Source organism: Palaemon carinicauda, chromosome 2 (assembly GCF_036898095.1).
Source record: "Palaemon carinicauda isolate YSFRI2023 chromosome 2, ASM3689809v2, whole genome shotgun sequence".
NCBI lineage: Eukaryota > Metazoa > Arthropoda > Malacostraca > Decapoda > Palaemonidae > Palaemon > Palaemon carinicauda.
The window spans coordinates 128,335,708-128,362,159 of record NC_090726.1 but is presented as its reverse complement, the minus strand read 5'-3'; the positions used below and the strand labels follow the sequence as shown (position 1 = coordinate 128,362,159).

Sequence of the window (26,452 nt, the reverse complement as noted above, 5' to 3'; positions counted from 1 at the left end):
GAACACTAGTGGGTAAACATGATAGTGGGTAACATGAATGAACTAAATAGGGAACTAGTCCAGAGAAAGTATTTATGGGAAACAGAGGAGTGAAAAGGAAATAACCAAAGAAAAGAAATAAAAACAATATAGGAAGATAAAATGGAATGAATGATAAATAACATTGAATGGGAATATAGAATGAGATGATTTTACCGTGAATGAACTGGATAGGGAAACTAGTCCAGAGCAAGTATTTATGTGAAAACGGGGGAGAGAAAAGGAAATAACCAAAGAAATAAACCCAATATAGGAAGATAAAATGGAATGTATGATAAATAATATTGAATGGGAATATAAAATGAGATGATAATACGATAATAAAAAGAGTAATTGGGGGAGGGAAAACTTCTGCGCAGGGGGAGTGATATTTGCGCAGACCAAAAACTGGTATGCACGAACGTACGTACAAATGGGTGCTAATGTTAGCATGGAATGCTAACATTTGATCTACATCAGACGTTGGCAGCACTGGTTACTGTATTTTTTCATGAAATAATCTTTGAAACGGCTCCTCCAAAGTTTATCCAGTTATACTGTTTTGTATTTTCCTCCGGTTATAATACATACAAAAAGGTAATGTATAGAGAAGAAAAGGCTTATTTTACGTTTATATATCGATTCCCCAGTATGTTTTCCCCACCCAAAAGCCCGAGTTCCCACTGGGGATCCCCCATTATCGGAGGATATAGATGTATATATATTTCTGAAACTATTCATTTGCGACGGGAACTAGTGTTATTTCCGAAGAGCGTAATTTTTCTATAAGAAAAAGTAGTTGATTTCTTAGGTTACATTGCCCTGTAATACACTACAATGAAACCCTCTTTTCTATAGGAAAAATTCCGCTCTTCAAAAATAACACTCGTTCCCGTTGTAAATGAATAGTTTCAGAAATATACATATATATCTATATCTTACGATAATGGGGGACCCCCAGTGGGAACTCGGGGTTTTGGGTGGGGAAACGATTAACCAATCACGAACACATACTTGTTCCGTAACCGAAATACTGTATAAACCATGCTATTTACATTGGGTTTACCTTTTAGCGCAGCTGAAATGGCGAGCCATTAGAATTTAATGAGGGTGTATTACCCCTGCGCTAGTTAGCGGGGGGGTAGGGGAGTGGTAGCTAGCTACCCCTCCCCCCCCTCACACACAGGTGAATGCTCACTTTCACTTTTGGCTTTGACTGGGACAGACGTCTCTGTCTTGGTCCTCGCTTGGCAGCCATTGTTTGTTTTGTCTTTACTTAATCGCTTACTTTTCTTTTACTCAATATATATGTAAACATGTTTTCATGTTTGTATATATATTTGAGTATAGAAATCAGTAAGTTTCCTTTTCAGAGTTGTGTGTGTAGTGTATCTCCGTGGAGTCCTCGGCAGTTAGGCCACCACGGCGTAATTTTATGGGTTGCGATCGAGTTTGACTTCGGTCTTTCTCTCTCTCTCTCTCTCTTGAGGTCGTTCGCCCTTGTAGCTTCCTTCCCGTGTGGGGGGGTTGCTACGCCGTACGTTTTGTCTCAATTAGTTTATGAATCTAATTGTAGTTGTTTTTTTCAGCTTGTAGAACGATTCCTTTCGGGGTTTTCGTTCTTTCTTTAGTGTTCATTTATTTTTAAATTACATAATTACATAGATGCATAATTATAATTGTTATAATTCTGTTTTGGTTACAGCTCTCCTTCCGTGAGTGTAAGTGGTTGTGAGGGCACGTGCCTGTTGTGTAATTCTTGTTTCCTTTCCCTCGGGATTCCTCTTCGGAGCCTTCCCGGGGGAATGAATGTGTACTAATGTTTTTTGTTTTTATTTTTTTACAGTTACCGATCTAGTTCGTTTCTGTAATATGGCTACGGTGTGAGCTGTCTTGTGGAGGCCTGGGGATTCGGCTGTTGCTGCCTCCCCTTTGGATTTTCGTCAGGGGCGTGTCTCCTTCTACTAGAAGTACTCCCGTGACGATTGACAGCTCTCCAGTTCATTTTAGAACTCAGGAGGCTTGCCTCCTTGGGTGGGTAACTTTCCTTCCGAGGGAAGTTTTTCCTGTCCTGGCTTGAGTTTTCCCCTTTTGGGGGGTTCTTCTCTTGCCTTTTTTTCGTGCGACTATGCTCTTGGTGCTGAGCGGTCACACCTGCAGTTTCGCTCAAGGGGCTGGGCAACTGCAGGAGCCCCTCTTCGGAGGATTGCTCCTTTTAGGTCACTGGCTGACCAGTCTCTTCTACGAAGTGTTTCTCTTTCGTTCGCGAGAGAGTACACTCATAGAGACTCCTCTTCGGAGGATTCTTCTGCTGCTGTTGCTGTTGACCTCCTTCGCCGTAAGGCTCACCGTCTGCCTCGTCGTAAGGGCCTCTCATCTCCCTATAAGGGTGCTAAGAGGCGGCTTTTTGAATCTACGTTTGCAGCCTACAACTCCTTCATCCGCCCTGATGCAGATGGACAGCAGTCTGACGGGCAACGGTCTTCCCGACGGACAATGGTCTTCCCGACGGACAATGGTCTTCCCGACGGACAATGGTCTTCCCGACGGACAATGGTCTTCCCGACGGACAATGGTCTTCCCGACGGACAACGGTCTTCCCGACGGACAACGGTCTTCTGACGGACATCAGTCTCCCGGCGGACAGCCTGCGGTCTTCCGGCCTGCTCCTGCTCAGTGTTAGCGCACAGGCGCTCTCCTGCTCATCAGCGCTCTCCTGTTCGTCAGCGCTCTCCCGCTCGTCGGCGCTCTCCTGATGTTCGCCCTCCTCGCCAGCGCTCTCCTGCTCATCAGCTCTCTTCTGAGCGTCAGCGCTCATTTGAGGATCATCGTCCTGCGGTCTCTGACCATCCTACAGTTCCTGCTGAGCTCCCTGCTCGCCATCAGTCTTCTGACCCTGTGGCTACGCGACATCGTTCAGCGCGTGTGTCAAAAGCACATGTTCGCCAACGCGCCTGCGATCTTCCTGTTCCTGATCGTGAACGCGCCGCGCCACCTGTCACTTCACAGGATCTCACGCGTCGACCTCCTGCTCGCCAGTGATCACCTACGCGCCAGCGATCACCTGCTCGCCAGCGCGCACAGGCGATTTTAGTATCGCCTATTCACCAGCGTTCTCCCACGCATCAACGATCGCCTACGCACCAGCGTTCACCTGCTCGTCAGCGCGCTCAGGCGATTTTGGTATCGCCTATTCACCAGCGTTCTACGCATCAGTAATCACCTGTTTCTCGGCTATCTCCGGACCGCCCGCGTGTGTTACAGCCTGCGCGCCAACGTTCTCCAACGCTTTGTCAGCCGGAGGTTCTGAAGGGACATGGTTCGCCGGCTACTAGCTCGCCATCGCGCGATCACTCACCGGCGCATGCTGCTCGCTATTGCTCGCCAACGCGTCACCATGCCACAACGCGCCATCGCCTACCTGCGCGTCAGCGCTCTCCAGCTCACCACCGATCTCCTGTTGATCCACATCGCCAGCGGTCTTCCTCACCCACGCGGCAACGCGTTTCCTCGCCATCGCTTGCGTTCGCCGCCTCGGACACGCGCTCGTTCACCTGCCCACCCTCGCGCCCACTCGCCTGCGCGCCCGCGCTCCCGTACGACCATTCGCCCTCGCGCGACCATCGTTCGCGGCGAATTCCGCAGCCGGGGGTAGCAGCAGGAACGCCTGTTCCTAGACAACGCTCGGGATAGCCTCCACCCAAACACAGGTTGGTAGTGCAGGACAAGGATACTACTGAGGAGAGGTTAGTACATCATTCTTCCCCACCTTCTTTTCAGGCAGGTACTGTGGTGTCCACTCCACAGGATCGCCCGATCCCTTTCCCTTTAGCGAGGATTTTGGACTCTGTGTCCTTGGAGCAACAGACTCGGTTTGGTCCTCTGGCGCGGGCGTTAGTGAGGGTTATGGAACCAGCACTCGCCGACCAGGGTAACAAACCAACGGCTGTCTCTCCTACGCTAAAGAGAAAGAGAGGAGTGGACTTCGTGGTGACTTCCCCCAGGGCGAAGTTGGTTCCCAAGAGGTCGGTCGCGAAGGCCCCTTCTCCTGCTCGAGGGCTTTCTCCTTCTCCCGTGGACGAGGCCTTTCCGTCCTCAGGTGAGTCCAGTGGGGCGGTAGTCTTCCCCTCGGCACCAAGGGGGGAGACTTCGCCTCATGGAGGAGATTCATCTCGTGAGGAAGGGGCCCCTCGAATCTCGTTGTTGGGATCCTGTATCCCTCCCAGGAGGGAATCCAAGGACTCCAAGACCGTCCCGAAATCCTCCTCAAGGATTCGCCAGGAACCCACGACTACCCGGGGGAGTGTCCACGCAGGAGACTTAGCTGCCAGCCCGCAGGGAGGAGAACAGCAGGAATCCGAACATACCTTCTGGCAGGTCCTAAGCCTGATAAGGCAACTTAACGGGCTTATGGATCCAGTCATCGCCCCCCCGTGAAGGCAAAGACACGATTCTGGATGAAGTGTTTGACGTTCGGAAGGCCCCGAAGTCCAGTGCGGCTCTGCCCTGGTCTCGGGGTCTGAAGAGTGCCAGAGCTAGTGCCTTCCTTGAGAAGAGTTTGTTTGTGCCCAAGGACAGAGACTTAGACGGCGGCTGTGCGGAAGAAGTCGACTTCCGTTTTCACTCCTCCAAGGGGCTTTCTTCCAGACTCTGCAGGGCTCCAGCGCCTTTTTCTTTCAACCACGTCGGCCTAAGTTATCGGCTACGACAACTGAGACAAGGTGTCCAATTGCAGTTTCCTCCTGTCAGGAACAGATGGCATGGGAGGCTCCCGGGGGGGGGGGGGGGGGGGGCATAGTCCTAAAGGGAGCGGCAGAGTTCACGAACTCTAAGATTGCAGGTTTCACGCTGGGAGGATGCTTAAGGTTACTCATCCGGATGACAGCTTCCCGATGCCCATTCCCGCACGATCTCTGTGATCAGCCAAGGATATCACGCCTGCCGTCTCTGTCAGCGAATTCAGTGTCTCTGAACCTCTATGCCATAACGTCGGCAAGAGATGCCCGTTTGGGCAGAATGATCCATACCTTAGGCGAAAGTCCTCCATAGGATCATCGACGGCTTCACCCCCGGCTTCTTCAGTCGATCCTTTCTTGTAAGGAAGTATCTGAGACGGGAGTTCCGTAGTCGACCTCTCACCCCTGATCAAGTTTGTCGAACAAACTTCGGCCAGCGTAGAACAGCAGAATCGATCAGACTGGTAACGAGGCAACAGGACTCCTTAAACCCTGGATCGGAAGGACGGGTACTTTCAGTTTCCATTCCATCCATCTTCCAGGGAGCTCGTGGAATTCAGCCTAGACTGCAGGTATTCCTGCTTATGATGCAGTGTGGCGATCCCGCCGTGGCATCGCAGGTTTTTTTCCCCAGAGAACTCTCCCTGCTTTCCTCATGGCCGCTCAGGTGCAGGCTTCCGCCTCCTTCGCTTTTTGGAGGGCTGGTCAACTCCGGTAGGCTTGGGTTCGACCTTCTTCAGCGCCGGGACAAGCTCCCGGATACTTACCATGAGTGTGGGTTCATGGTATTTTGCTAGGAGCCTTCTCTTCTTCTGCCTCAACATCTGGAGTATCTGGCCATGATATTGAGTCAACGGCCTTACCACGTTGGAAACCCCGCTTCTCGTCCGTCCAGCGAGGTTAAGCAACGTCGGTTCTGGTTGGTACTTGGATGGGTGACCACCTGGGGACGCCAGATTCTGTTGCCACATTCTCCGAGCCTTCCCTTCAGTTGACTGTGGCAAGGCTGAGGAGAGTCGCAGTACCTGTTCTCAGTTGGAACGTTTCCTAGTTCTCCTTTCCTCATTGACCCGTCTATAGGCCGAACGGTCGCCTCAGGAAAAGTTCCATGTGGGGTGGTCCAAGTTCCGGTGGTTTCAGGCAACGATTAACCGGACTTCCTGGCCCCTATGGGACCTATTAGACCTGCAATGGGTGTTGACCTATGGAACCTCTTGATGGGAGTGGATATTCTCGTCCTTTCCCCACATTCTTGATGCTGTTCTCGGACTTGTCAAAGAAAAGGGGGAGGGGGGGGGCATGTTCCGGTCCAGGCCTATGGTCAGGACCTGAAGGATACCTCTCCATCATTCAGGTAGGCTTAGGGGCCGTAGTCTGGCCCCTCTACAGATCTTACAGCTCCTGCCGAGTCGCTTCGTGCGCGTCTACTTCATGATTCTGTCGTGTTCTAACCAGCAGGGGACGCATTTTCACACCTTCACATCTTGCAGTAGAGATACCGAGATGATTGAGATACTCTCAATACCACCATCGGCTCTCTCATTCCAGGCAGAGGAATGTTCTCTCCGACTATCCGAGCAGAGCCTCGTAGAGAGAGTGTACCTGGGGGTCTTTGACCTTGAGTAACCAGCAAGTCCTGGTCTGGGGGACCTGATCGCGACAGCTTGGAACCTCAAGCTTCCGCTGTTCTTCCCCCCAGTCTCAGACCCCGAGACTCTGGCAAGATGCATTCCGGTGATGGTGGGACAACTTCGACGCCTGCGTCTTCCCTCCTTTTTGTCTGTGGAGAATGGGTCTCAACAAGACCAGGTTGTCTGTCAACCTTTCAATGGGAGAGCTCCACTGGGACTATGCGCAGAATGGTTTCTGGACCCTCTGCTTCCCCTGACGGAACTCCCGGGACAGCTTCTCCCACGGCCCAGACTACTCAAACAACCACACTGCAGCATCTTTCACGAACCGGGGCGTCGCTTCGGCTTCATGCCTGGAGACACTACGCCTCCTCCTCAAGAAGAGACAACCCGCTACAGTCGCGTCATCTGCGATAGTCATCCACAGGGGTCTTCCAGGCAAAGTGAAGAGTCTTCGGTGGTTGGTGCCGTGGGAGATATACCTCTTCCCTTGAGGCCTCTTCTCCAGCAATAACGGTCTTATTGCCTTTCAGCGGGAGGAAACTCCTTTCCGCTCTCGGCAATGAAGCCTGTCGCTCAGCCTTTCCCTGACCTTCAGGCTTAAAGGAATAACTTTTTCCTGCCCGCTGGATCTTTCCTCGCTCATGCGAAGCTACGATCGTCCCTGCCCTAGTCGGAGGGAGACCTCCAACTTGGAGCATGGCTCGGACTTTTTAGTCCCTTAAGAGATCTTCTCAAGACCCTTTACGACAGGCCTCGGATTGTATTCCGTCTTGGGTCTCCTGCTCACTCTGGCCGCGGCCAGTGTGTAAGCAATCTTCTTGGTCTCACACGACTCCGCCCTTTCTAAGGAAGAGGGGAAGGCAACATTCAGGTTCGCTCCTGAGTTGTTGGCTAGACTCAGAATCTTGGGGTCCCGGCCCTTCGGTCCAATTCCTTCAAGATTTCGAGTCTCCATTCTGTATCTGATGTCCCAAGACCTTCTCTTTCTTGCCAGTAAAGGAATCGAGAGGTTAGCTTTGGGAACAGCTGCAGTTTGTCCTCAGTTGCAGCCGATTTGGGAGCACAAGGAGGACACGGGGGAGAGTCACCAGTATACCTCTTCAGATCGGACTCAAGGACATTCATCTCGACCTGTCTCCAGACCCTCCCCCGTCACGTCGCCCTACAGCACGATGTTGGATACATCGCAACGTCCCTCGCCTTCGAGTAATACTACTCTGTGACGCAGGTGCTACAAGCTGGAGTCTGGAAGCGTCTAATGACCTTCGCAGCCCGCTTACTGCAGGGCGTGACCCACAGGAGTTTCGATACGTTTTCTATCGCTCTGTGGTGGCTACACAACAGCTGGTCTAACCTCAGGCTCCTTTTTGGACAGGTAGCAGAAGGTTGAGGGCATTGTTATCAGGTTTTAGTCTGCATGAATGAAAGAAGTATGTCTGGCCCTTATTTCTTTCTTTATCATCCCCTCTACAGGGAAGCAGCATCCTGGTCTCTGCATAGCTGACCTCGAACCTCTGCAGGTAAACCATGCTTCCTTGTGTTCCAAGTATTGAGTCAATACTGTCGCGTCCCCCATACCCTGACGAGGTGGTATTGGGAACGTCCCATGCAACCCTCCAGCGCACACCTGTGCGCCCTCATCCAACCGCGCGTCCTGCTCGCCCACCGTAGCAACGCACACCTGTGCGTCCACATCCTGATGCGAGCTCACGATCACCTGCATGCCCAGCGCGCCCACAGGCTAGTATGCTTGTCCTTTCGGATCAGCACTTACCTACGCGCTGGCATCCCTCCCTCGCGCTCTCGCGACCTCGCCCGGTTCTTCCGGATACGCGCTCAGGCTCCCCTGTCCTCTCGCGCCCTCCAGTGCTGCATCAGGATGCTGCGAGTCCTCGCATCCGGCCGCCTCCCGTTCCGGCTCCTGTGCCCCACACGCCCTCGCCATCTCCTACGCGCGGCCGCTCGAGCTCCTGCGTGCCCGCGCGGCCGCACCATCTCCTGCGCACCCACGCGTCCGCACCATTTCCTGCGCGCCATCGCTCCCACGCGCCTGTGACCTCGCCTACGCGCCCTCGTGCCCGCTCCACCACCCTCTCTCGCTCACGCTGATGCGCATGCGCGAGATTTCTGTGTCACGCGATCCTCTCGCACGCGACCCTGACCAGGGCCCATCACGCGACCTCCAGTGCGAGCGTCGCCAGGCGGATAGGTCTTCGTCTCGTTCCCCTCCTCGCTAGCGCAGACCAGTGCGCTTGCCGGAGGAGGGGCGGTACCCGGATAGGTCTAAGGATTCTTTCTTTCAAGCTTCGCAGGCGAACTCGCATTTGTCGACTCCTCCAAGGGATCGAACGATCCCATTCCCTCCAGAGGGAGTTTCTGACAGCGCGACTGTCAGCCAGCAGCCCTGGTTCGGTACCCTGGTCAGAGCTCTTGTGCAGGCGATGAAGCCCGTCCTCTCTGACATGGGTCAGAAATCAGTGGCAGCTTCCTCCCCCCTGAAGAGGAAGAGAGGAGTCTCTCCCGTGGAAACACCTCCAAGGCCTATTTTGTCTCCTCGCAGATCCTTGCGCAAGGCTCCTTCCCCCCCCCAGACTTTCTCTCCCTCCCCTGCGGATGAGGATTACCCATCCTCAGGAGAGTCGGACGAGCCGGACCGTTCCCCCATCGCACCAATGGGAGAAGCTCCGCCTCTCCCTGAGAAGTCTTCTCGTCCGGGGATGGAAAAGAGCCTGCACCCATCGTTACTCGAGTCCTGTATCCCGCCTAGGAGGGAACCGAAGGACTCTTAAGACGATCCCTAAATCGTCAACAAGGATCAGGCAGGAGCCACCTAGACCTTCCGAGGATGTCCATGTGTCCCCCCAGGAAGAGCCACTGGGGACGGGAGACATCGCTGCCAGTCCTTCAGGAGGAGAGCACCAAGAGTCAGAACACGCATTCTGGCAAGTCCTGACCCTCATGAGGAACCTCAACAGGATCCCAGACCCTGAGATTCCTCCTCGTGAAGGGAAGGACACGGTCTTGGACCGCGTCTACGGTACCTAGAAACCCTCTAGGGCCAGTGCAGCTTTGCCCTGGTCTCAGGGGATGATGAGTGCTAGGGACAAGGTCGAGGGCCAGCTCTCTGATCTTGCCTCCTCCAGCAGATCCAGTGCCGGTAACAAGCTCCTCCCTCCTCCTCGAGTCCATCAGAGGAGGTACTTTGAGATCCTTGAGGAGTCTTGTTTGGGTCTTCCGATTCATCACTCCGTGGAAGAACTCACCGGGGGAGTCCCTTTTGAGAGAGACTCCAACCGGCACATGTCCTACTCAGCTACTGAGATCCTAAGCCAGGAGAAAGTCGCTAAGTGTGCCATGCAGGCAACTTCGTGGCTTGACATCTGGCTGGGGTCTCTGGGCATCCTAGTGCAGTCTGAGGACCTCTCCAAAGAAAGCACCAGGAAGGCACTGGCGACTTTCTTACTCAGGCACGCGGACCATTGAGTTTCTGGCCCACCAAGTCTCGAGCTTGTGGGCCAATACGATTCTCAAACGTCGGGACGTTGTGGCTGAGAGGTTCCACCAGAAGGTTCCCAGTTCGGAGGTTAGCAGGCTCAGACACTTTTCCGTGTTTGGTAAGAGTTTGTTTGAGCCTAAGGACGTGGAGCTTACCGCTGAAAGGTGGAGGAAGTCCAACCAGGATTCCCTCATCCATAGGGCCCTGACATCGAGGCCCTACAAACCTCCAGCGGCTCAACAGCCCCGTCCAGCTAACGACACGAAGAAGACCACTGCAGCGAAGCCGAAGGTGTCTTTGCCCTTTCCTGCCAAGAGCAGAAGGAGCAAGAACTCCAGGGGAGGCAAGAACCCTAGAGGTAACAGCCGAGGCCGTAAACGCTAGGGTTGGCAGTCCCCCTGCATGTCCACCAGTGGGGGGATGCCTACAAAGTTGCGCGACAAGGTGGCAGCAACTCGGGGCAGATGCCTGGACGATTTCCGTGATCGCTCTGGGTTATCGCGTCCCGTTCACAGCCTCTCTACCTCCCCTGACAGCGAATCCAGTGTCGTTGAGCTCTCTTGCCATGGGATCGGCAAGAGGGCAAGCCCTTTGGGCAGAAGTCCAGACCATGTTGAAGAAGGACGCTCTCCAGGAGGTTGTAGACGGGTCCCCAGGCTTCTACAGTCGACACTTTCTTGTGAGAAAGGCGTCTGGAGGCTGGAGACCAGTCATCGACCTCTCAACCCTGAACGGGTTTGTCAAGCAGACTCCGTTCAGTATGGAGACGGCAGACTCGGTCAGACTCGCAGTGAGACCACAAGACTTCATGTGTACACTGGACCTGAAGGACGCGTACTTCCATATCCCAGTACATCTGTCTTCAAGGAAGTACCTAAGATTTTGCCTAGACAACAAGATCTACCAGTTCAAGGTGCTGTGTTTCAGTCTCTCCACAGCCCTTCAGGTGTTCACCAGAGTGTTCACCCTGAACTCTTTGTGGGCTCACAGGATCAGCATCCGTCTCCTTCGTTATCTGGACGACTGGCTGATCCTAGCAGACTCGGAGGCAACCCTTCTTCGCCACGGAGACAAGCTCCTCGAAGTTTGCCAGGATCTAGGGATCATGGTAAATCTCGAGAAGTCCTCTCTGCAGCCCTCTCAGAAACTGGTATATCTAGGCATGTCATAGACACCAATCGCCACAAAGCCTTCCCATCAGACGACAGGATAGCAAGGCTGAGGAAGGTCGCGAGACCTTTCCTCAATCGAGAAGAACTCCCAGCCCAATCGTGGCTACATCTCCTCGGCCACCTCTCCTCCCTGGCCCGTCTCGTTCCCAACGGTCGCCTCAGAATGAGATCCCTCCAGTGGCGACTTAAGTCCCGGTGGAATCAAGGTCACGATTCCCCGGACACTTTGATCCCTATGGGTCCTGCGGAACGGACGGACCTCCAGTGGTGGGTGGCGGACGAGAACCTACGAAAGGGAGTGGATCTTCTCGTCCTTCCCCCGGATTTGATGTTCTCGGACGCATCAAAGAAAGGGTGGGGGGCCCACGTTCTGAACCACAGAACCTCAGGCCTGTGGTCAGAATCAGAAAAGTACCTTCACATAAACCTGCTAGAAATGAAGGCCGTGTTCCTGGCACTTCAGAAGTTCCACCAAGTCCTGGCGGGCTACTCTGTGGTGGTGATGAGCGACAACATCACGGTGGTGGTTTATATCAACAAGCGGGGAGGTACCTTTTCGGAACAGCTATCCCATCTTGCAGTAGAGATACTGAGATGGTCCGAAGTCCACTCGATCTCGCTAGCGGCTCGCTTCATTCCAGGCAAAAGGAATGTGCTCGCCGACAGTCTGAGCAGAGCGACGCAGATAGTGAGTACCGAGTGGTCTTTGGATCCTCAAGTAGCCAACAAAGTCCTGACTTTGTGGGGCTCCCCGACGGTGGATCTGTTTGCTACAGCGCTGAATTTCAAGCTCCCGCTGTACTGCTCCCCAGTCCCGGACCCCAAGGCTCTTGCAGGATGCCTTCCAACAATGGTGGGACAACGTCGATGTGTACGCCTTTCCCCCGTTCTGTTTGATGAGGAGGGTGCTCAACAAGACCAGAATATCGGTCAATCTATCAATGACCCTGATAGCTCCGCTATGGCATCACGCAGAATGGTTCCCGGGCCTTCTGCAACTCCTCACGGAGGTTCCGAGAGAACTCCCTCCACGTCACGAGCTACTCAAACAACCACACGCCAACATCTTCCACAAAGCCGTAGCTTCGCTTCGACTTCACGCCTGGAGACTATCCAGCATCTCCTCACAGAGAGGATTTTCGCATCAAGTTGCGAACAGGATGTCTGGTCACCTGCGCAAGTCATCCGCAGGGGTCTACCAGGCGAAGTGGCGAGTCTTTTGTGGTTGGTGTCGTGGAAGGGGTATCTCTCCCCTCGATGCCACTATTCCAGCAATAGCGGAGTTCCTTGTGTATTTGCGGGAGGATATGCGCCTTTCAGTCTCGGCAGTGAAAGGCTATCGCTCAGCCTTGAGTCTTGCCTTCAGGCTTAAAGGAATGGACATTTCTTCCTCGCTGGAACTTTCCCTTCTCATACGGAGTTATGAATTTACCTGCCCTCAGTTGGAAGTGAGACCTCCTCCCTGGAACGTGGTTCGAGTTCTTAGGTCTCTTAAGAGACCTCCCTACGAACCATTACGCCAGGCTTCAGATCGCCACCTTACCTGGAAGACGGTTTTCCTGCTAGCTTTGGCCTCGGCCAAGCAAGTCAGTGAGTTACATGGTCTCGTACGACATCGCCCATTCAAGGGGATGGGGGGGAGGTAACTTTCAGCTTCGTCCCTGAGTTTGTTGCCAAGACTCAGAATCCGGGAGTGCCGGACCCTAGGTTCGACTCTTTCCAGGTTTCGAGTCTCCATTTTGTAACAGATGACCCAGACCATCTCCTACTGTGCCCAATGAGGAGTCTAAGGTTGTATCTTAAAAGAACAGCTGCAGTTCGTCCCCAGGTGCGAGCCCTGTTCGTGAGCACTGGGAAGACGAAGAGGAGGGTCGCCCTGGATTCACAAGGTGATACATCTGGCCTTGAATCCTGACCCTCCTCCGTCATGTCGTCCTAGAGCGCATGATGTCAGGGGCATAGCTACGTCCCTGGCCTTCAAGAAAAATTATTCAGTGATGCAGGTCCTTCAAGCTGGGGTGTGGAAGCGTCAGACCACCTTCACGGCCCACTACCTGCAAGATGTGACACACAGGAGGCTCGATACGTTCTCTATCGGCCCTGTGGTGGCTGCACAACAGCTGGTCTAACCTCAGGCTCCTTAATGGACAAGTAGCAGAAGGTTGAGGGCATTGTTACCCGGTTTTAGTCTGCGTGAATGAAAAGATCTGTCTGGCCCTTATTATTTTCTTCATCTTCTCCTCCCTTGGAGAAAGCAGCATCGTGGGTTCTCTGCACAGCTGACCTCGAACCTCTGCAGGTAAGCCATGCTCCCTTGTGTTCCTAGTATTAAATGTAATACTGTCATGTCCCCATACTGAGACGAGGTGGTATTGGGGGAGTCCTAGCCTAGATTTCCATCTGAAGAACTCCAGGTCAACTTCCTAGGATGAGTCACTTCTCACCTTCACACACAGCTTATGTAGGCTGCAGCAGTTTCATAGCATGCCAGCGAGGAGCAGGGACCCCTTACTTCTTGAGTACTTACACACTTGAATTTGGGGTCCCCGGGCAAGTCAAAGCCAGTATGGCAGGGACTTACCTCCCTTCCTAAGGGTTGAGTCACCCCATGTAAATAGCGTGGTTTGTATTTCAGTTACGGAACAAATGACAAATTCGTAGATAATTTGTATTTTTCCTAACTATACAAACCTTAGCTATTTACACATATGTATTTGCCCGCCAGCCCTGTCCCCCGGGATAAGTCCTACCTCTAAGCAAAGTGAAGCATTCACCGGTGTGTGAGGGGGGGGTGTAGCTAGCTACCCCTCCCTAACCCCCGCTAACTAGCGGCGGGGTAGTAAACCCTCGTTAAAACTTTAATGGCTCGTCATTCAGCTATGTCGAAGTAATTACCCCATGTAAATAGCTAAGGTTTGTATAGTTAGGAAAAATACAAATTATCTACGAATTTTTCATATTTATATTTTTCGAACTATACAAACCTGGGTCCTTTACTCATACTTTCCTGCTAACACCAACCCCCTAGAAAGTTCCAGCTGCTATCTGAGTTGTCAGAGAGCCAGCTGGGAGATAACTACCTGTCGGTCATTAACATCCCGTTATAAGTTTTTCATTGCTGTATTCCCAGCTTTACTGTTATTGTTCTTCTATGTAAAGGACACTTGTTTGTATAGTCAGGGAAATTACTATTACTATTCAAAATTTGTCTTATGTTTTTTTTTTTTTTTTTTTCCGTACAGCAAACCAGCACAAGACACCTCAACAGAAGCCCTGCATGTACATTGGATTGAAGAATGTCCAGACTAGAATAAGGAAAGGTGATAGAGGGTGAGTAGATAATTTTACTTTTACAATTAATTTGAGACCCTTCACTGTTTAATCTTTAAAAAATTTGTAGTAAAATTGAAATTGACTTTTATGTGTTTTTTTTTTTTAAGATTTGTTCCTACACAAATGCAAACCCTATTTCTTTACATAAGAGTATGATATTCAGTGAAGCTTGAACACTGCTGTTAAAACTATGCCGAGGTGTCAACAACCAGCTGGTGGTTACCAGTCTGCAATGAGGAACCACCCCCGGCCTCATTGGCTCACTTTGCAAACCACGTTGATTTCAGCTGTAGTTTTGAACAGACATTTTAAATATTTAACTTAGCCGGTGGATATATATGTAGCTAACGTCTCCGACGGTCAGCAGATTCAAAACTCGCGGGCGATCACAGTGCTGGGTTGCTGGGTGTACACTAGCGCCACCACACGGCAGGATACTATCACTATTCCCAAATTCTCCAGTTCTTCTCTGTCGAGTTGGATGTCAACATTGGTTCCTTGCTCTCGCTAAACCTAAAGTTTTTTCAACAATTGGTGAAGTACTTGTTAATGGATTTTTGGCTTTCGCTGTGTTGGATATTCTTCGAATACTCTTGAACCCTTTTTTGATTTGCTGTTGCTGAACTTTGCTTGTTTTTTTTATCTCTCTTTGAACATTCCATTATGGCTGACCCTTCTCCTGTTTATATAAAATGTGCCTAAGATTGTAACAGGCGCCTTCCAAAGGCTTCCATCGATCCCCACTCTTTTTGTGTTAATTGTAAAGGTAAAGCTTGTCAATTAGGGGATCGATGCGATGAGTGTGTCATTTTGTCTGAATTTGAGTGGTTAGAGTATGACAAATGTACTAGTAAACTCGAGAGAGATAGGGTAAGAAGAAGTTCTTCTCGTTCTCAAGAATTTTTCTCTTCCCATGCCCCTGAACCTTTTCCTCCCCCTGTAGTGGTAGTTTCAGAACCCCCTACTTGCATTAACGAACCTTCACTCAAAGAAGGCTATTCATGCTTTGGGCGCAAAAGTCGAATCGCTGGCTACGGACAGAAACCAGCTTATGTCCGACGTAAAATTTTTAAAAAGTGAAAGTGTTAAAGTGAAAAGTGGTAAAAATGTGTTCAGTGTTAATGCGGAGGGTTCGTCTTCGTACTTGCCGCTCACCCAGTCCGAGACCTCTTTCAACCTCCCCAACCCCTGGGAGAAGGAATATCGCAAGACCAAAGGGAGCGATAGGTGTAGAACAACGAACAGACGTTCCCTCAAAGGTTGCAGACGTTGCTCCTCAAGCACGTCCTTACCATAAGAGAGGCGAGACTAGGTTCTCCTCGTCATCTTATGACGCTTATGTTGGCAAGAAATCCTGGCGTCAGGTTTCAAGACCTCTGAAAAGAAAGTTAGTTCCTTCAGAACAAAGTCAACGTCCTGGCGGCTGTAGTCACTGGAGCAGCCCGGAACGTATTCCTTCTTCAGAGGAAGGTTCGCCTATTAAACGTTCTTATTTAAAGTCAAGTTTTGTGGCTCCGGAGGACCCTTCTAAGAGTCACGGTTCCGTTGTGTTATCTGGTGGTTCCTGATGTGACCGGAGTGCTGAAACTTCCGTTTGTGATGACGTTCCCAACGTCACGGTCTGTTCCGAGTGTTACCAGTCCTAATTTTAGTGATTTGCAGGACATGCAGTCTAAGCTGTCCGTTTTAATGCAGGCTTACGGTCCTGCTCCTGTTCGACAGGAACCTTTTATTGCAGTACGTCACGGTTCTGATAAGTGTGAATCAGGTCTTCAACCATGTAAGCGTGAAGCTTTTCGTCACGCTGACGTTAACCCAAGTGTTAGCTTTGCTGTTAAGCAAGATTCAGAGCGTAAATCTCGATGTGACGTTGAGCGTCAGTCCTTTAAGTCTAACAGTGATTTCAAGCTGCAGTCACTGCAGTCACGACGTGACGTTGAGCGTCAGTCACGACATGACGTCGAGCTGCAGACACCGCAGTAACGACGTGACGTCTAGCTGCAGACACCGCAGTCATGACGTGACGTCGAGCTGCAGACACCGCAGTCACGACGTGACGTCAAGCTGCAGACACCGCAGTCACGACGTGATGTCGAGCGTCAGTCACTGCAGTCACGACTTGACGTCAATCGTCAGTCACTGCAGTCACGACGTGACGTCAACCCTCCTGCCTTAACTGCTTCTCAGATACAAGTCGATGTAGGCTGTCAAGCTTTACCCTTGCGACATGCTATGACTTCACCTTCTCATTTATCAGATGAAGTTCTCTCTGAAGAGGAAGTTGGTGATCCTCTTTCAACTAATGTGCATTTGGGGATCCTGTCAGAAGAGGAAGAACCTAGAGTTGTCCAACAATCCCTTGATTTTAAGAAAATTATGAATGTTTTTAGAGGAGTTTTTCCTGCTCATTTTGTGACTGCTGCTCCCCATTCGCCGCCTTCAGAATTTACTTTAGGCATGACTGCTTCAACCCCTTCTTATACGAAGTTAGTGCTATCTCGATCTTCCAAGAGGGCCATGCGCTTGCTGGGAGACTGGTTGGAAACCAAGAGAAGTCTGGGAAAGTCTCCCTTTGCTTTTCCTCCTTCTAAACTAGGCTCTCGTTCGAGCGTCTGGTATGACACGGGAGAAGTTCTTGGCTTGGGAGTGCCTGCCTCTGCCCAGGGAGACTTCTCAAGCCTGGTAGACTCTCCTCGTTGTCTAGTCATGAGAAGCTCCAAGATTTTGTGGACTTCTTCAGAGCTTGATCATCTGCTTAAAGGAGTCTTTCGAGCTTTCAAAGTTTTTAATTTTTTGGATTGGTCGTTGGGGGCCTTAAGTAAGAAGGTGTCTCCTTCTAACAATGATGCTGCCATTCAGATTATGTTCTGTATGGACAAGGCTATAAGGGACGGTTCTAACGACCTTGCGTCTTTTTACTGCAGGAGTTTTAAAGAAGAGGGAATCTTTGTGTTCATTCCTTTCTTTGGGAGTTACTCCATGCCAGAAGTCGGAGCTCCTGTTTGCTCCTTTATCACGTGCTCTTTTTCCTCAAGACCTCATCAAAGATATTGCGTCATCTCTTGCGTTGAAGGATTCACATGATTTAGTGGCCAAAACAGCCCGCAAAGTTTTGCCTTCATCTTTTTCCAGTAACAAAACCAAGTTAGATACGCCAGCTTCCAGATTCATTCCTCCCTTTCGTGGCAGAGCCTCCAACAGAGGCACCTCTTGTTCTGACGGAAGACGAGGTAAGAGAAGGGGGTCCAGATCCAGCCGTGGCAGAGTCTGACTGTCCACAGCTTCAGACAGCAGTAGGGGCCAGATTGACGAACTTCTGGCAAGCATGGGAGAGAAGGGGAGCGGACCAATGGTCTGTCCTTTTATTGAAGGAGGGTTACAAAATCCCTTTTGTAAGGAAACCTCTTGTACAAATTCCAATAGACCTCTCTCCCAGGTATCGAGAGGAAGCAAAGAGACAGGCCTTACAACATTAGGTGTCTCTTTTGTTAGAGAAGGGGGCGGTGGTGAAGGTCTTGGACCATCAATCCCCAGGCTTTTACAACCGTCTCTTCCTGGTTCCGGAGAACACAGGAGGTTGGAGACCAGTGCTAGATGTGAGTGCACTCAACGTGTTCATTTTAAAAATAAAAGTTCACGATGGAAACATCCAAATCTGTTCTAGCAGCAGTAAGGGAAGGCGACGGGATGGTCTCTCTCGACCTCCAGGACACGTACTTCCATATCCCGATCCACCCAACCTTTCAGCGTTATCTAAGGTTCATGTACGGGGAAGAAGTGTACCAGTTTCGAGGTCTGTGGTTTGGCCTCAGCCCTGCTCCTCTAATTTTTACAAGGCTCATGTGGAATGTAGCGAGCTTCCTTCATTCGTCGGGGATCAGAGCCTCCCTTTATTTAGACGACTGGTTAATCAGGGCGTCGTCATTAAACCGCTGTCTGAAGGATCTCGTATGGACATTGGACCTAGCCAAAGAATTAGGTCTTCTTGTGAATAAAGAGAAGTCACAACTGACTCCGTCCCAGACTATTCTTTATTTGGGGATGGAGATACAGAGTCGAGTTTTTCGGGCTTTTACATCGCCCACAAGGTTAGAACAAGCCCTGTTAAAAATTCATCAATTTCAGGAGAAGAGCAGTTGTTCTGTAAGAGTATGGATGAGCCTCTTGGGAACTCTTTCATCACTGGAACAATTTGTCTCCCTGTGAAGGCTCAACCTTCGCCCTCTCCAGTTTCATCTCAACCAACATTGGAATAAGGAGAAGGGCTTGGAGGCGATTTCCATTCCTCTCTCGAACTCAATCAAGACGTGTCTGAATTGGTGGGACAACAACCTCAGACGTCGAGAGGGTCTCTCGCTTGCCCCCAAGAACCCAGACAATGTGTTGTACTCAGACGCTTCGGACTTGTGTTGGGGAGCAACTCTGGACAGACTAGAATGCTCAGGTCTTTGGTCCAAAGATCAGGAGAGGCTTCATATAAACCACAAGGAGCTTCTGGCAGTCCATCTGGCCTTGAAAAGCTTCAAAAGTCTGATTCGGAACAAGGTGGTGCAGGTGAACTCGGACAATACCACAGCGTTAGCCTACATCTTAAAGCAAGGAGGGACCCACTCGCACTCCCTTTTTGTCACCGCAAGGGATATCCTAGTTTGGTCAAGGGAAAGAAACATCTCCCTTCTTACGAGATTTGTTCAAGGAGAAAAGAATGTGATAGCGGACTGTCTCAGCAGAAGAGGACAGGTCATCTCCATGTAGTGGATGCTTCACCAGGATGTGTGCGAGAAACTAAAGAGGATTTGGGGTCGACCTACCAAAAACCTGTTCGCAACATCATTGACAAAGAGGCTTCCTACTTATTGCTCCCCAGTTCCAGATCCAGAGGCAATCCACATAGACGTGTTATTACTGGACTGGTGTCACTTGGAAATGTATGCCTTTCCTCCATTCAAGATCCTTCACAAGGTTCTTCAGAAGTTCGCCTCTCACGAAGGGACCAGGTTGACGTTGGTTGCTCCCCTCTGGCCCTCAAGGGAATGGTTCACCGAGGTACATCAATGGCTGGTTGACGTTGCAAGAAGTTTACCATTGCAGATGGATCTCCTTCGTCAACCTCACATAAAAAGATTCCATCAAAGCCTCCCCGCGCTTCGTCTAACTGCCTTCAGACTATCGAAAGACTCTAGAGCTCGAGTGTTTTCGAAGGAGGCAGCTAGAGCAATTGCGAGGGCAAAGAGATCCTCTACCATCAGGATCTACCAATCCAAATGGGAGGAGGTATTTAGAGATTGGTGCAAGTCTTCCTCTGTCTCCTCATCCGATACCACTGAAGCACAGATCGCGGACTTCCTGCTTCATCTTAGGAATAACTGTATCCTTTCTGCCTCAACTATTAAAGGCTACAGAAGCATGTTAGCTGCAGTTTTTAGACACAGGAACATGGATTTGTCTAAAAATAGAGATCTTCAAGACCTTCTCAAGTCTTTCGAGACTTCCAAGGAGCGTCAAATCATTACTCCAGCTTGGAACTTGGATGTGATCCTTAAGTTTCTCATGTGTGAGAGATTAGCCTCTACACTCAGCCTCCCTCAAAGACCTTACTCTCAAAACTCTCTTTTTAGTGAGCCTTGCTACAGCAAAGAGTTATTGAAGTGCATGCTTTCAGCAAGAATATCTGCTTCTGCTCCAATAAGGCAGTATGCTCTTTACAGCTTGGTTTCTTGGCCAAAAATGAACGACCATCTCATCCATGGCCTAAATCTTTTGAGATTCCCAACCTGTTGGACGTGGGTGGTGATGAAATTGAAAGAGTTTTGTGCCATGTAAGAGCGCTAAAATTTTATCTGGACAGAACCAAAATGTTAGGAGGTAATTCAGAGGCTTTATGGTGTTCAGTCAAAAAGCCCTCCTTACCAATGTCGAAAAATGCCTTGTCACTTAAGTGAGAATGACCTGAGTTTATTGAAAGTTAAGACTCATGAAGTCAGAGCTGTGGCAACGTCAGTGGCTTTCAACCAAATAGATCCCTTAGGAGTATTATGGGCACAACCTTTTGGAGGAGTAAATCTGTGTTCGCTTCACATTATTTAAAGAATGTCCCGACTATGAGGACTCCTACACGTTGGGACCATTCGTAGCAGCGAGTGCAGTAGTGGGTGAAGGTTTTACTACTACATTCCCTTAATCCCAATACCTTTTTTCTTCTCTTGAAACTTGTTTTTGGGGTTGTTTGTGGAGACTGAGATAGTTGTCCGCAATCTTTTGATTTGGCAGGTGGTCAAACTTGTTTCTTGAGAGCGCCCAGATCAATGGTATTGTTGAGGTCCTGTCATAGGGGTGTTCACCCTAGATATGACAGCTCCTAGAGGTCTTTCAGCCCCTGAGTGGATCGCTGGGCTTCATAAGGATAGTTACCACGGTGTATTAACACTAGGTCATTGCCCATTGCTGTACAGCCTTCAGCCGCCATTACAAAAAGTAATACAAACCTCTCTCAGGCCATGTCCTTGCCTGATCCGATGGAGGTTCCACTTAAGACTAACTTACCTGATGCACCTGTTGTGGGAAAGGTGCAAAAACCTCGAATCGCACCATCTATTAATCGCAAAAGAGAGAGACCTCCATCTCTCTCCACCCTCCATTAGAAACGTTAAGGTTATGACATCAAATAAATTTGAAGTTTTGTCTGTTGATGTTTCTAATGAACCAGAAGATGGACTGAATAAATCAGAAATTCAAGTTGAGGTCCACCATCCACCTCAACAAATAGATAAAAAGAATACAAAGAAAAACACCAACGTTAAACCCAACATAACAAGACCACCTCTGAAGAAACCTACTGGTAATAATGTTAAATTAAAAACTGCTAATGGGAAGACCTCATCCAAGATGTCTTCCAGAAATAATCCATAGTTTTCTCCTCCATTTTGCAATGGAACTGTCAGGGTTTGAGGGCGAAATATGAAGAACTTAAGCTCTTAATTCATGAGCATTCCCCCATAATTGTATGTTTGCAGGAAAGTATGCTTGATTCTAACACTCCTAGTCCTCGAGAGTATGTTAGCTATAGAACACCATATAATCAACAAGCAGGGAGCCATGGCGGAAGTCTCATGTACATTCGTCGAGATGTTCCCCAAATACCCATGTCTATACGTACAACCCTGCAGGCAGTTGTTGTACAAATTGATATAGAGAGAAAATATACAATATGCTCTCTGTACTTACCTCCAAATGATAATATTTTATATGATGATTTAGCAGAGGTCATTCAACAACTCCCTCAACCTTTTCTCTTACTGGGAGATATGAATGGTAGACATCCTTTATGGGGTGATATTTTAGCAAACACAGGGGCAATATTATCTCATCAATTGTGGAGAATGAGGATGTGGGACTCCTTAATACAGGAGAGCCCACACACTTCCATGTTCAGACAGGTACTTTGTCATGCATTGACCTTTCAATTGCAAGCTCTAACTGCCTTCTTGATTTTGATTGGAGGACATTAGATGATTGGCATACTAGTGATCATGCACCAATCATTATAAACACCAACAAGGGTCCGCCTTTGCAAAGATCGCCACGTTGGAATCTAGACAAGGCAGACTGGGTTAAATTTTCTGAGCTAAGTGAAATCGAAGGGAGAGCAGAACAGTTTGAAAGTGTTGTTGATGCCATAGACCTACTGAATGGAACTCTTCATACAGCAGGAGTCAATTCAATTCCCAAAACAACAGGGTTATTCAAACGACGACCAGTCCCGTGGTGGTCTTCAGAACTAACTGCACTCCACAGAGCCACAAGAAGATCTCTAACACAATTGCGTAGACTCAGAACTGATGAGAATTTAACTATGTACAAGAAATGTAGAGCACAGTTCCGTCGTGCCATGAAAGAAGCAAGGCGCCAGTCATGGATGTCTTTTGTTTCCTCCATTAACAGTAGAACACCACCATCTTCTGTGTGGAGGAAAGTAAAAAAGATAGCTGGCAAATTCACCCCCAACCCACCACCAGTGTTGAAGGTTAATGGCCAGTATGTAACTGAAGCAAATGAAGTTAGCAATGGCCTGGCTAATCATTTTTCAAATGTATCCAGCAAGTGTGAAGGAGCCCCTGGTCACCAGTATAGGAGCACTGAAGAAAAGAAAATTTTAAATTTTGCAACAAGAAGGGAAGAGTCGTATAATTCTCCTTTCACTGAAAGAGAATTTGATTCCGCACTTGCTCATTGCAACGATACAGCCCCTGGACCCGATGGAATTCCATATGCAATGATTAAACATGTACATTTTAATACAAAGCTATTTATTTTAAGCATTATTAATAGAATATGGCATGATCATAGTTACCCAAGTGTTTGGGAACTAGCCATTATTTTAGCCTTTTTAAAACCCGGTAAAGACAAGTTTTTAGCAGCAAACTATCGTCCTATTGCATTGACATCTTGTTTATGTAAAATCATGGAGAAGATGGTCAATGCAAGGCTGATATGGTACCTTGAAAAGAAAGGTATTTTATCACCGATTCAATGTGGATTCCGAAAAATGCACTCATCGACTGATGTGTTGATACGACTTGAGTCTTCTATTTGTGAAGCCTTTGCTTCCAAACAGCACCATGTTACAGTATTTTTTGACCTTGAAAAGGCATATGATACCACATGGAGATATGGTATTCTTAAAACCATTCATGAATTGGGATTGAGAGGAGAGCTGCCACTATTTATTCAGGCATTTCTTTCACATAGAGTTTTTCAAGTGAGAGTGGGGGAAACTCTATCAGAGAGTAAGTGCCAGGAAGAAGGAGTTCCTCAGGGTAGTGTGCTGAGTGTAACCCTTTTTGCACTAGCAATTAATGGGATATCCTCAGCCATTCCCCAGGATGTTCTCTCAACATTATTTGTGGATGATCTCTCAATATCATTTGCTGGCACTAGAATGGCAATGGTTGTGAGAAAAATCCAACTCTCTATTGATAAAATTATCCAGTGGGCTGACATGAATGGATTTAAGTTCTCGACAAGTAAAACTACCATTGTCCATTTTTGTCGTATCCGGGGAGTACATCCAGACCCGGATATATACATTAAAGGTCAACGGATACCATGTGTATCGGAAACCAAATTTTTAGGTTTGATATTTGACTGTAGACTTAGCCTACATGGGTTTCTCACCTAAAAGCGCTAAAAGCTAAATGTGTTGAAGCTCTGAATATCTTAAAAGTATTGTCCCATACATCATGGGGGGCAGACTGCAATACTATTTTAAAATTATACAAGGCCTTGATTTTTTCCAAAATTAGTTATGGTTGTGAGGTATATTCTTCAGCCACCCCAAGCCGGTTAAAAATATTAGACTCGATACATCATGCAGGTATTAGATTGTCTACTGGAGCTTTTAAAACCTCGCCTATCCCAAGTCTCCTTGTTGATGCTGGAGAGTTACCTCTAGACCTTTACCTAATGTCTTCCATTCTTCGGTATTGGTTTAGATTGCAAAGACTCCCTAACTCTCTAGCCTTTCAGACTGCAAGCCTTGTAAGACACGCATCATACTTTGAGTTGCACCCAAAATCTCCTCAACCTTATGGCTTTCGGGTGAAATGATTATTAAATAGTCTGGATATAATTAGAAATAAGGTACTTCCATTCAAGGTATCATCAACGCCTCCATGGAAGTTACCAGAGATATCTTTTTGTAAATATTTTATTGGAGATAAGAAGAATATGTCAGACATAGAAGCCAGGTCTCTTTTTAATGAATATGATGGCTCCAAATCTGATGCTGGCGTTGGATTTGGAGTACATAGTAATGGTTTTAATTGTAGAGGTGCACTTCCCCTGACCGCTTCCATATTTACTGCCGAACTGTATGGCATATTAACCGCTATTGAGAAAATAGCGTTGGAGAAGGAGGGTAATTTTACAATTTTTAGTTATGCAAGGAGTGTCCTTCAAGCTATGGAAGTTTTTAATTCTAATAACCCTCTAGTTTTAAAGATTTTAGAATGGCTTTTCCTTATTGGACAGAGAGGTATAACAGTTCAATTTTGTTGGGTTCCAGCACATGTGTGTGTCCGGGAATGAGAAGGCAGATTCACTGGCTAAGGAGGCTGCATCCGAGTTGCTGCCAAGAAGGTATCCCATTCCCTGTAATGATTTCTTACCTGACATCAAGAAATTGGTTTGCAATAAATGGCAACAGCAATGGGATAGTCAAGATGGCAATAAAATGAGGGAAGTAACAAATGACATATCTCCTTGGAGGTATAATATGATGCCCCGAAAATGGGAGACGTCTCTTTGTCGTCTCCGTATTGGTCACACTCGGTCGACACATGAGTTTCTGCTGAAGGGCCAACACCAACCGTATTGTGACAACTGTTTAGTACCTCTAACAGTAAGGCATTTGTTGACCGAATGCCCCAATTATAACAATTTGCGGAATAGATATTTGTTTGAGGCTCGAGGTGAGGGTGGCAGGTTCATCCTTGCCAAGATTCTTGGAAATGATGTGTCCTACCATGCAAGTGGCATTTTTAGATTTCTTTCAGAAGCAGGTCTTCTGAAAAATATTTAACTTTTATGACATTCAATTTTTATGACTTTAATTGAATACTCTTTAATTTTTTATTTTATTTAATTTTTTATTTTTGTATACATAAATTAAATGTTACCGGCGTCAATGACCTTAGATGTCAGGATGCCTGAAAACTTTAAATCATTCATTCATAAGGATAGCCGACTAATGAGGCAGAGTATCATCAAAGTCTCTGGTCTCTTACCCTCCACCAAGGGTGTGAATCAGCTACATATACAGTATATCCACCGGCTAAGTTAAATATTTAAAAATGATATTTTCATATTAAAATTAAATTTGTTCTGTAACCGAAATACAAACCACGCTATTTACATGGGGTATTACTTTCGGCGTAGAAGAAATGACGAGCCATTAGATTTTTAACGAGGGTTAACTACCCTCTCGGTAGTTAGCGGGGGGTAGGGGAGGGGTAGCTAGCTACCCCTCCCCCCTCACACACCGGTGAACTGATTCACTTCACTTTTGGCTCGGGTGATGATCAGACCTGTCTGTCTCACCCTCGCATTTTTGACAGCCTTAATTTGTTTGCTTTTTCTTACAGCTTGTGTGCTTGGAAGTTGGCCTCATCAGGCGGAAGTGCCCTGGACTTCCCGACCGCCCTTGTGGAACGTTCATGTTGGCGGTCGAGACCGACCCTCCCTCCTTATGTTCATACTGCCGAGGTCAACGGTGTGATAGGGATAAAACTTGTAGTGAGTGCAGGGAGTGGTCTACCTCCCAGTGGGAGAGGTTTTCCCGGCGACGTAAGAAGTCTAAGCGTGACCTTTCTCCTTCAAGGGCTGCCTTGAAGAAGGAAGGTTCCAAAGACTCTTCTTCCGTTGCCCGAACCTCCTCCGAAGCTCCCACTTGATCTGTCTCTCGCGAGGGGCTGTCGAGTGGTAGTGTAGGCCTTTCTGTTGTTGACCAACCTCGGGGATCGGGAGAGGGAGTTGCCTCCCATAGCGAGGCAGCTCCTCCTCCTCCACCTCCAGGGGAGGATTTTGATGTTGATGACTCTGTGTCTAACAATGATCTTTTGCAGCTTTGGGCTTCCTTGGGGCTTAAGGGCTCGCCCTCCAGGGAATCCCTGTTCGACCTGATCCAGTTGGGTGCAGCTGTCAAACAGTCGCCGGTATTAGCAGAGGTTGATCCTCTGTCTATTGTCGACGTTGTTGTGGCAGAGGCTTCCGACGGGTCGGGCCAAACCCCTGCTGTTGTTGCTGATGTTGCTGAAGGCTCAGTTCCCCCCTCCGAACATCCTTCGAGGGAGGAGCTGGGTCCAACGGTCTCTCCTTCGGGTGATTCTCCCCCCCCGGGGGAGTTCACTGACGGAGACTCCTCTTCGGAGGACCGACGATGGTGTTGCTGCCCCTCGAGGTCTTCTTCGCCGTAAGGCTCGCCCTCCTCTTCGCCGTAGAGGCCTTCCTTCCCCTTACAAGGGAGTTAGGAGGTGCCTATTTGGTTCTTCGCCTTCGATGTCTTCC

At 48.8% G+C, this 26,452-nt stretch overlaps 1 protein-coding gene and 1 pseudogene across 1 annotated transcript in view; both read left to right on the top strand.

Annotated features, from left to right (window-relative positions):
• NHP2 (NHP2 ribonucleoprotein) overlaps positions 1-26,452 on the top strand; it is a 48,393-nt gene that overhangs the window by 6,536 nt on the left and 15,405 nt on the right. The window contains exon 2 of the mRNA XM_068357835.1: positions 14,299-14,386. Coding sequence (XP_068213936.1) covers positions 14,299-14,386 — 88 coding nt within the window. The remainder of the gene's footprint in view (positions 1-14,298; positions 14,387-26,452) is intronic.
• Positions 5,604-5,722, top strand: LOC137630189 (5S ribosomal RNA; annotated as a pseudogene).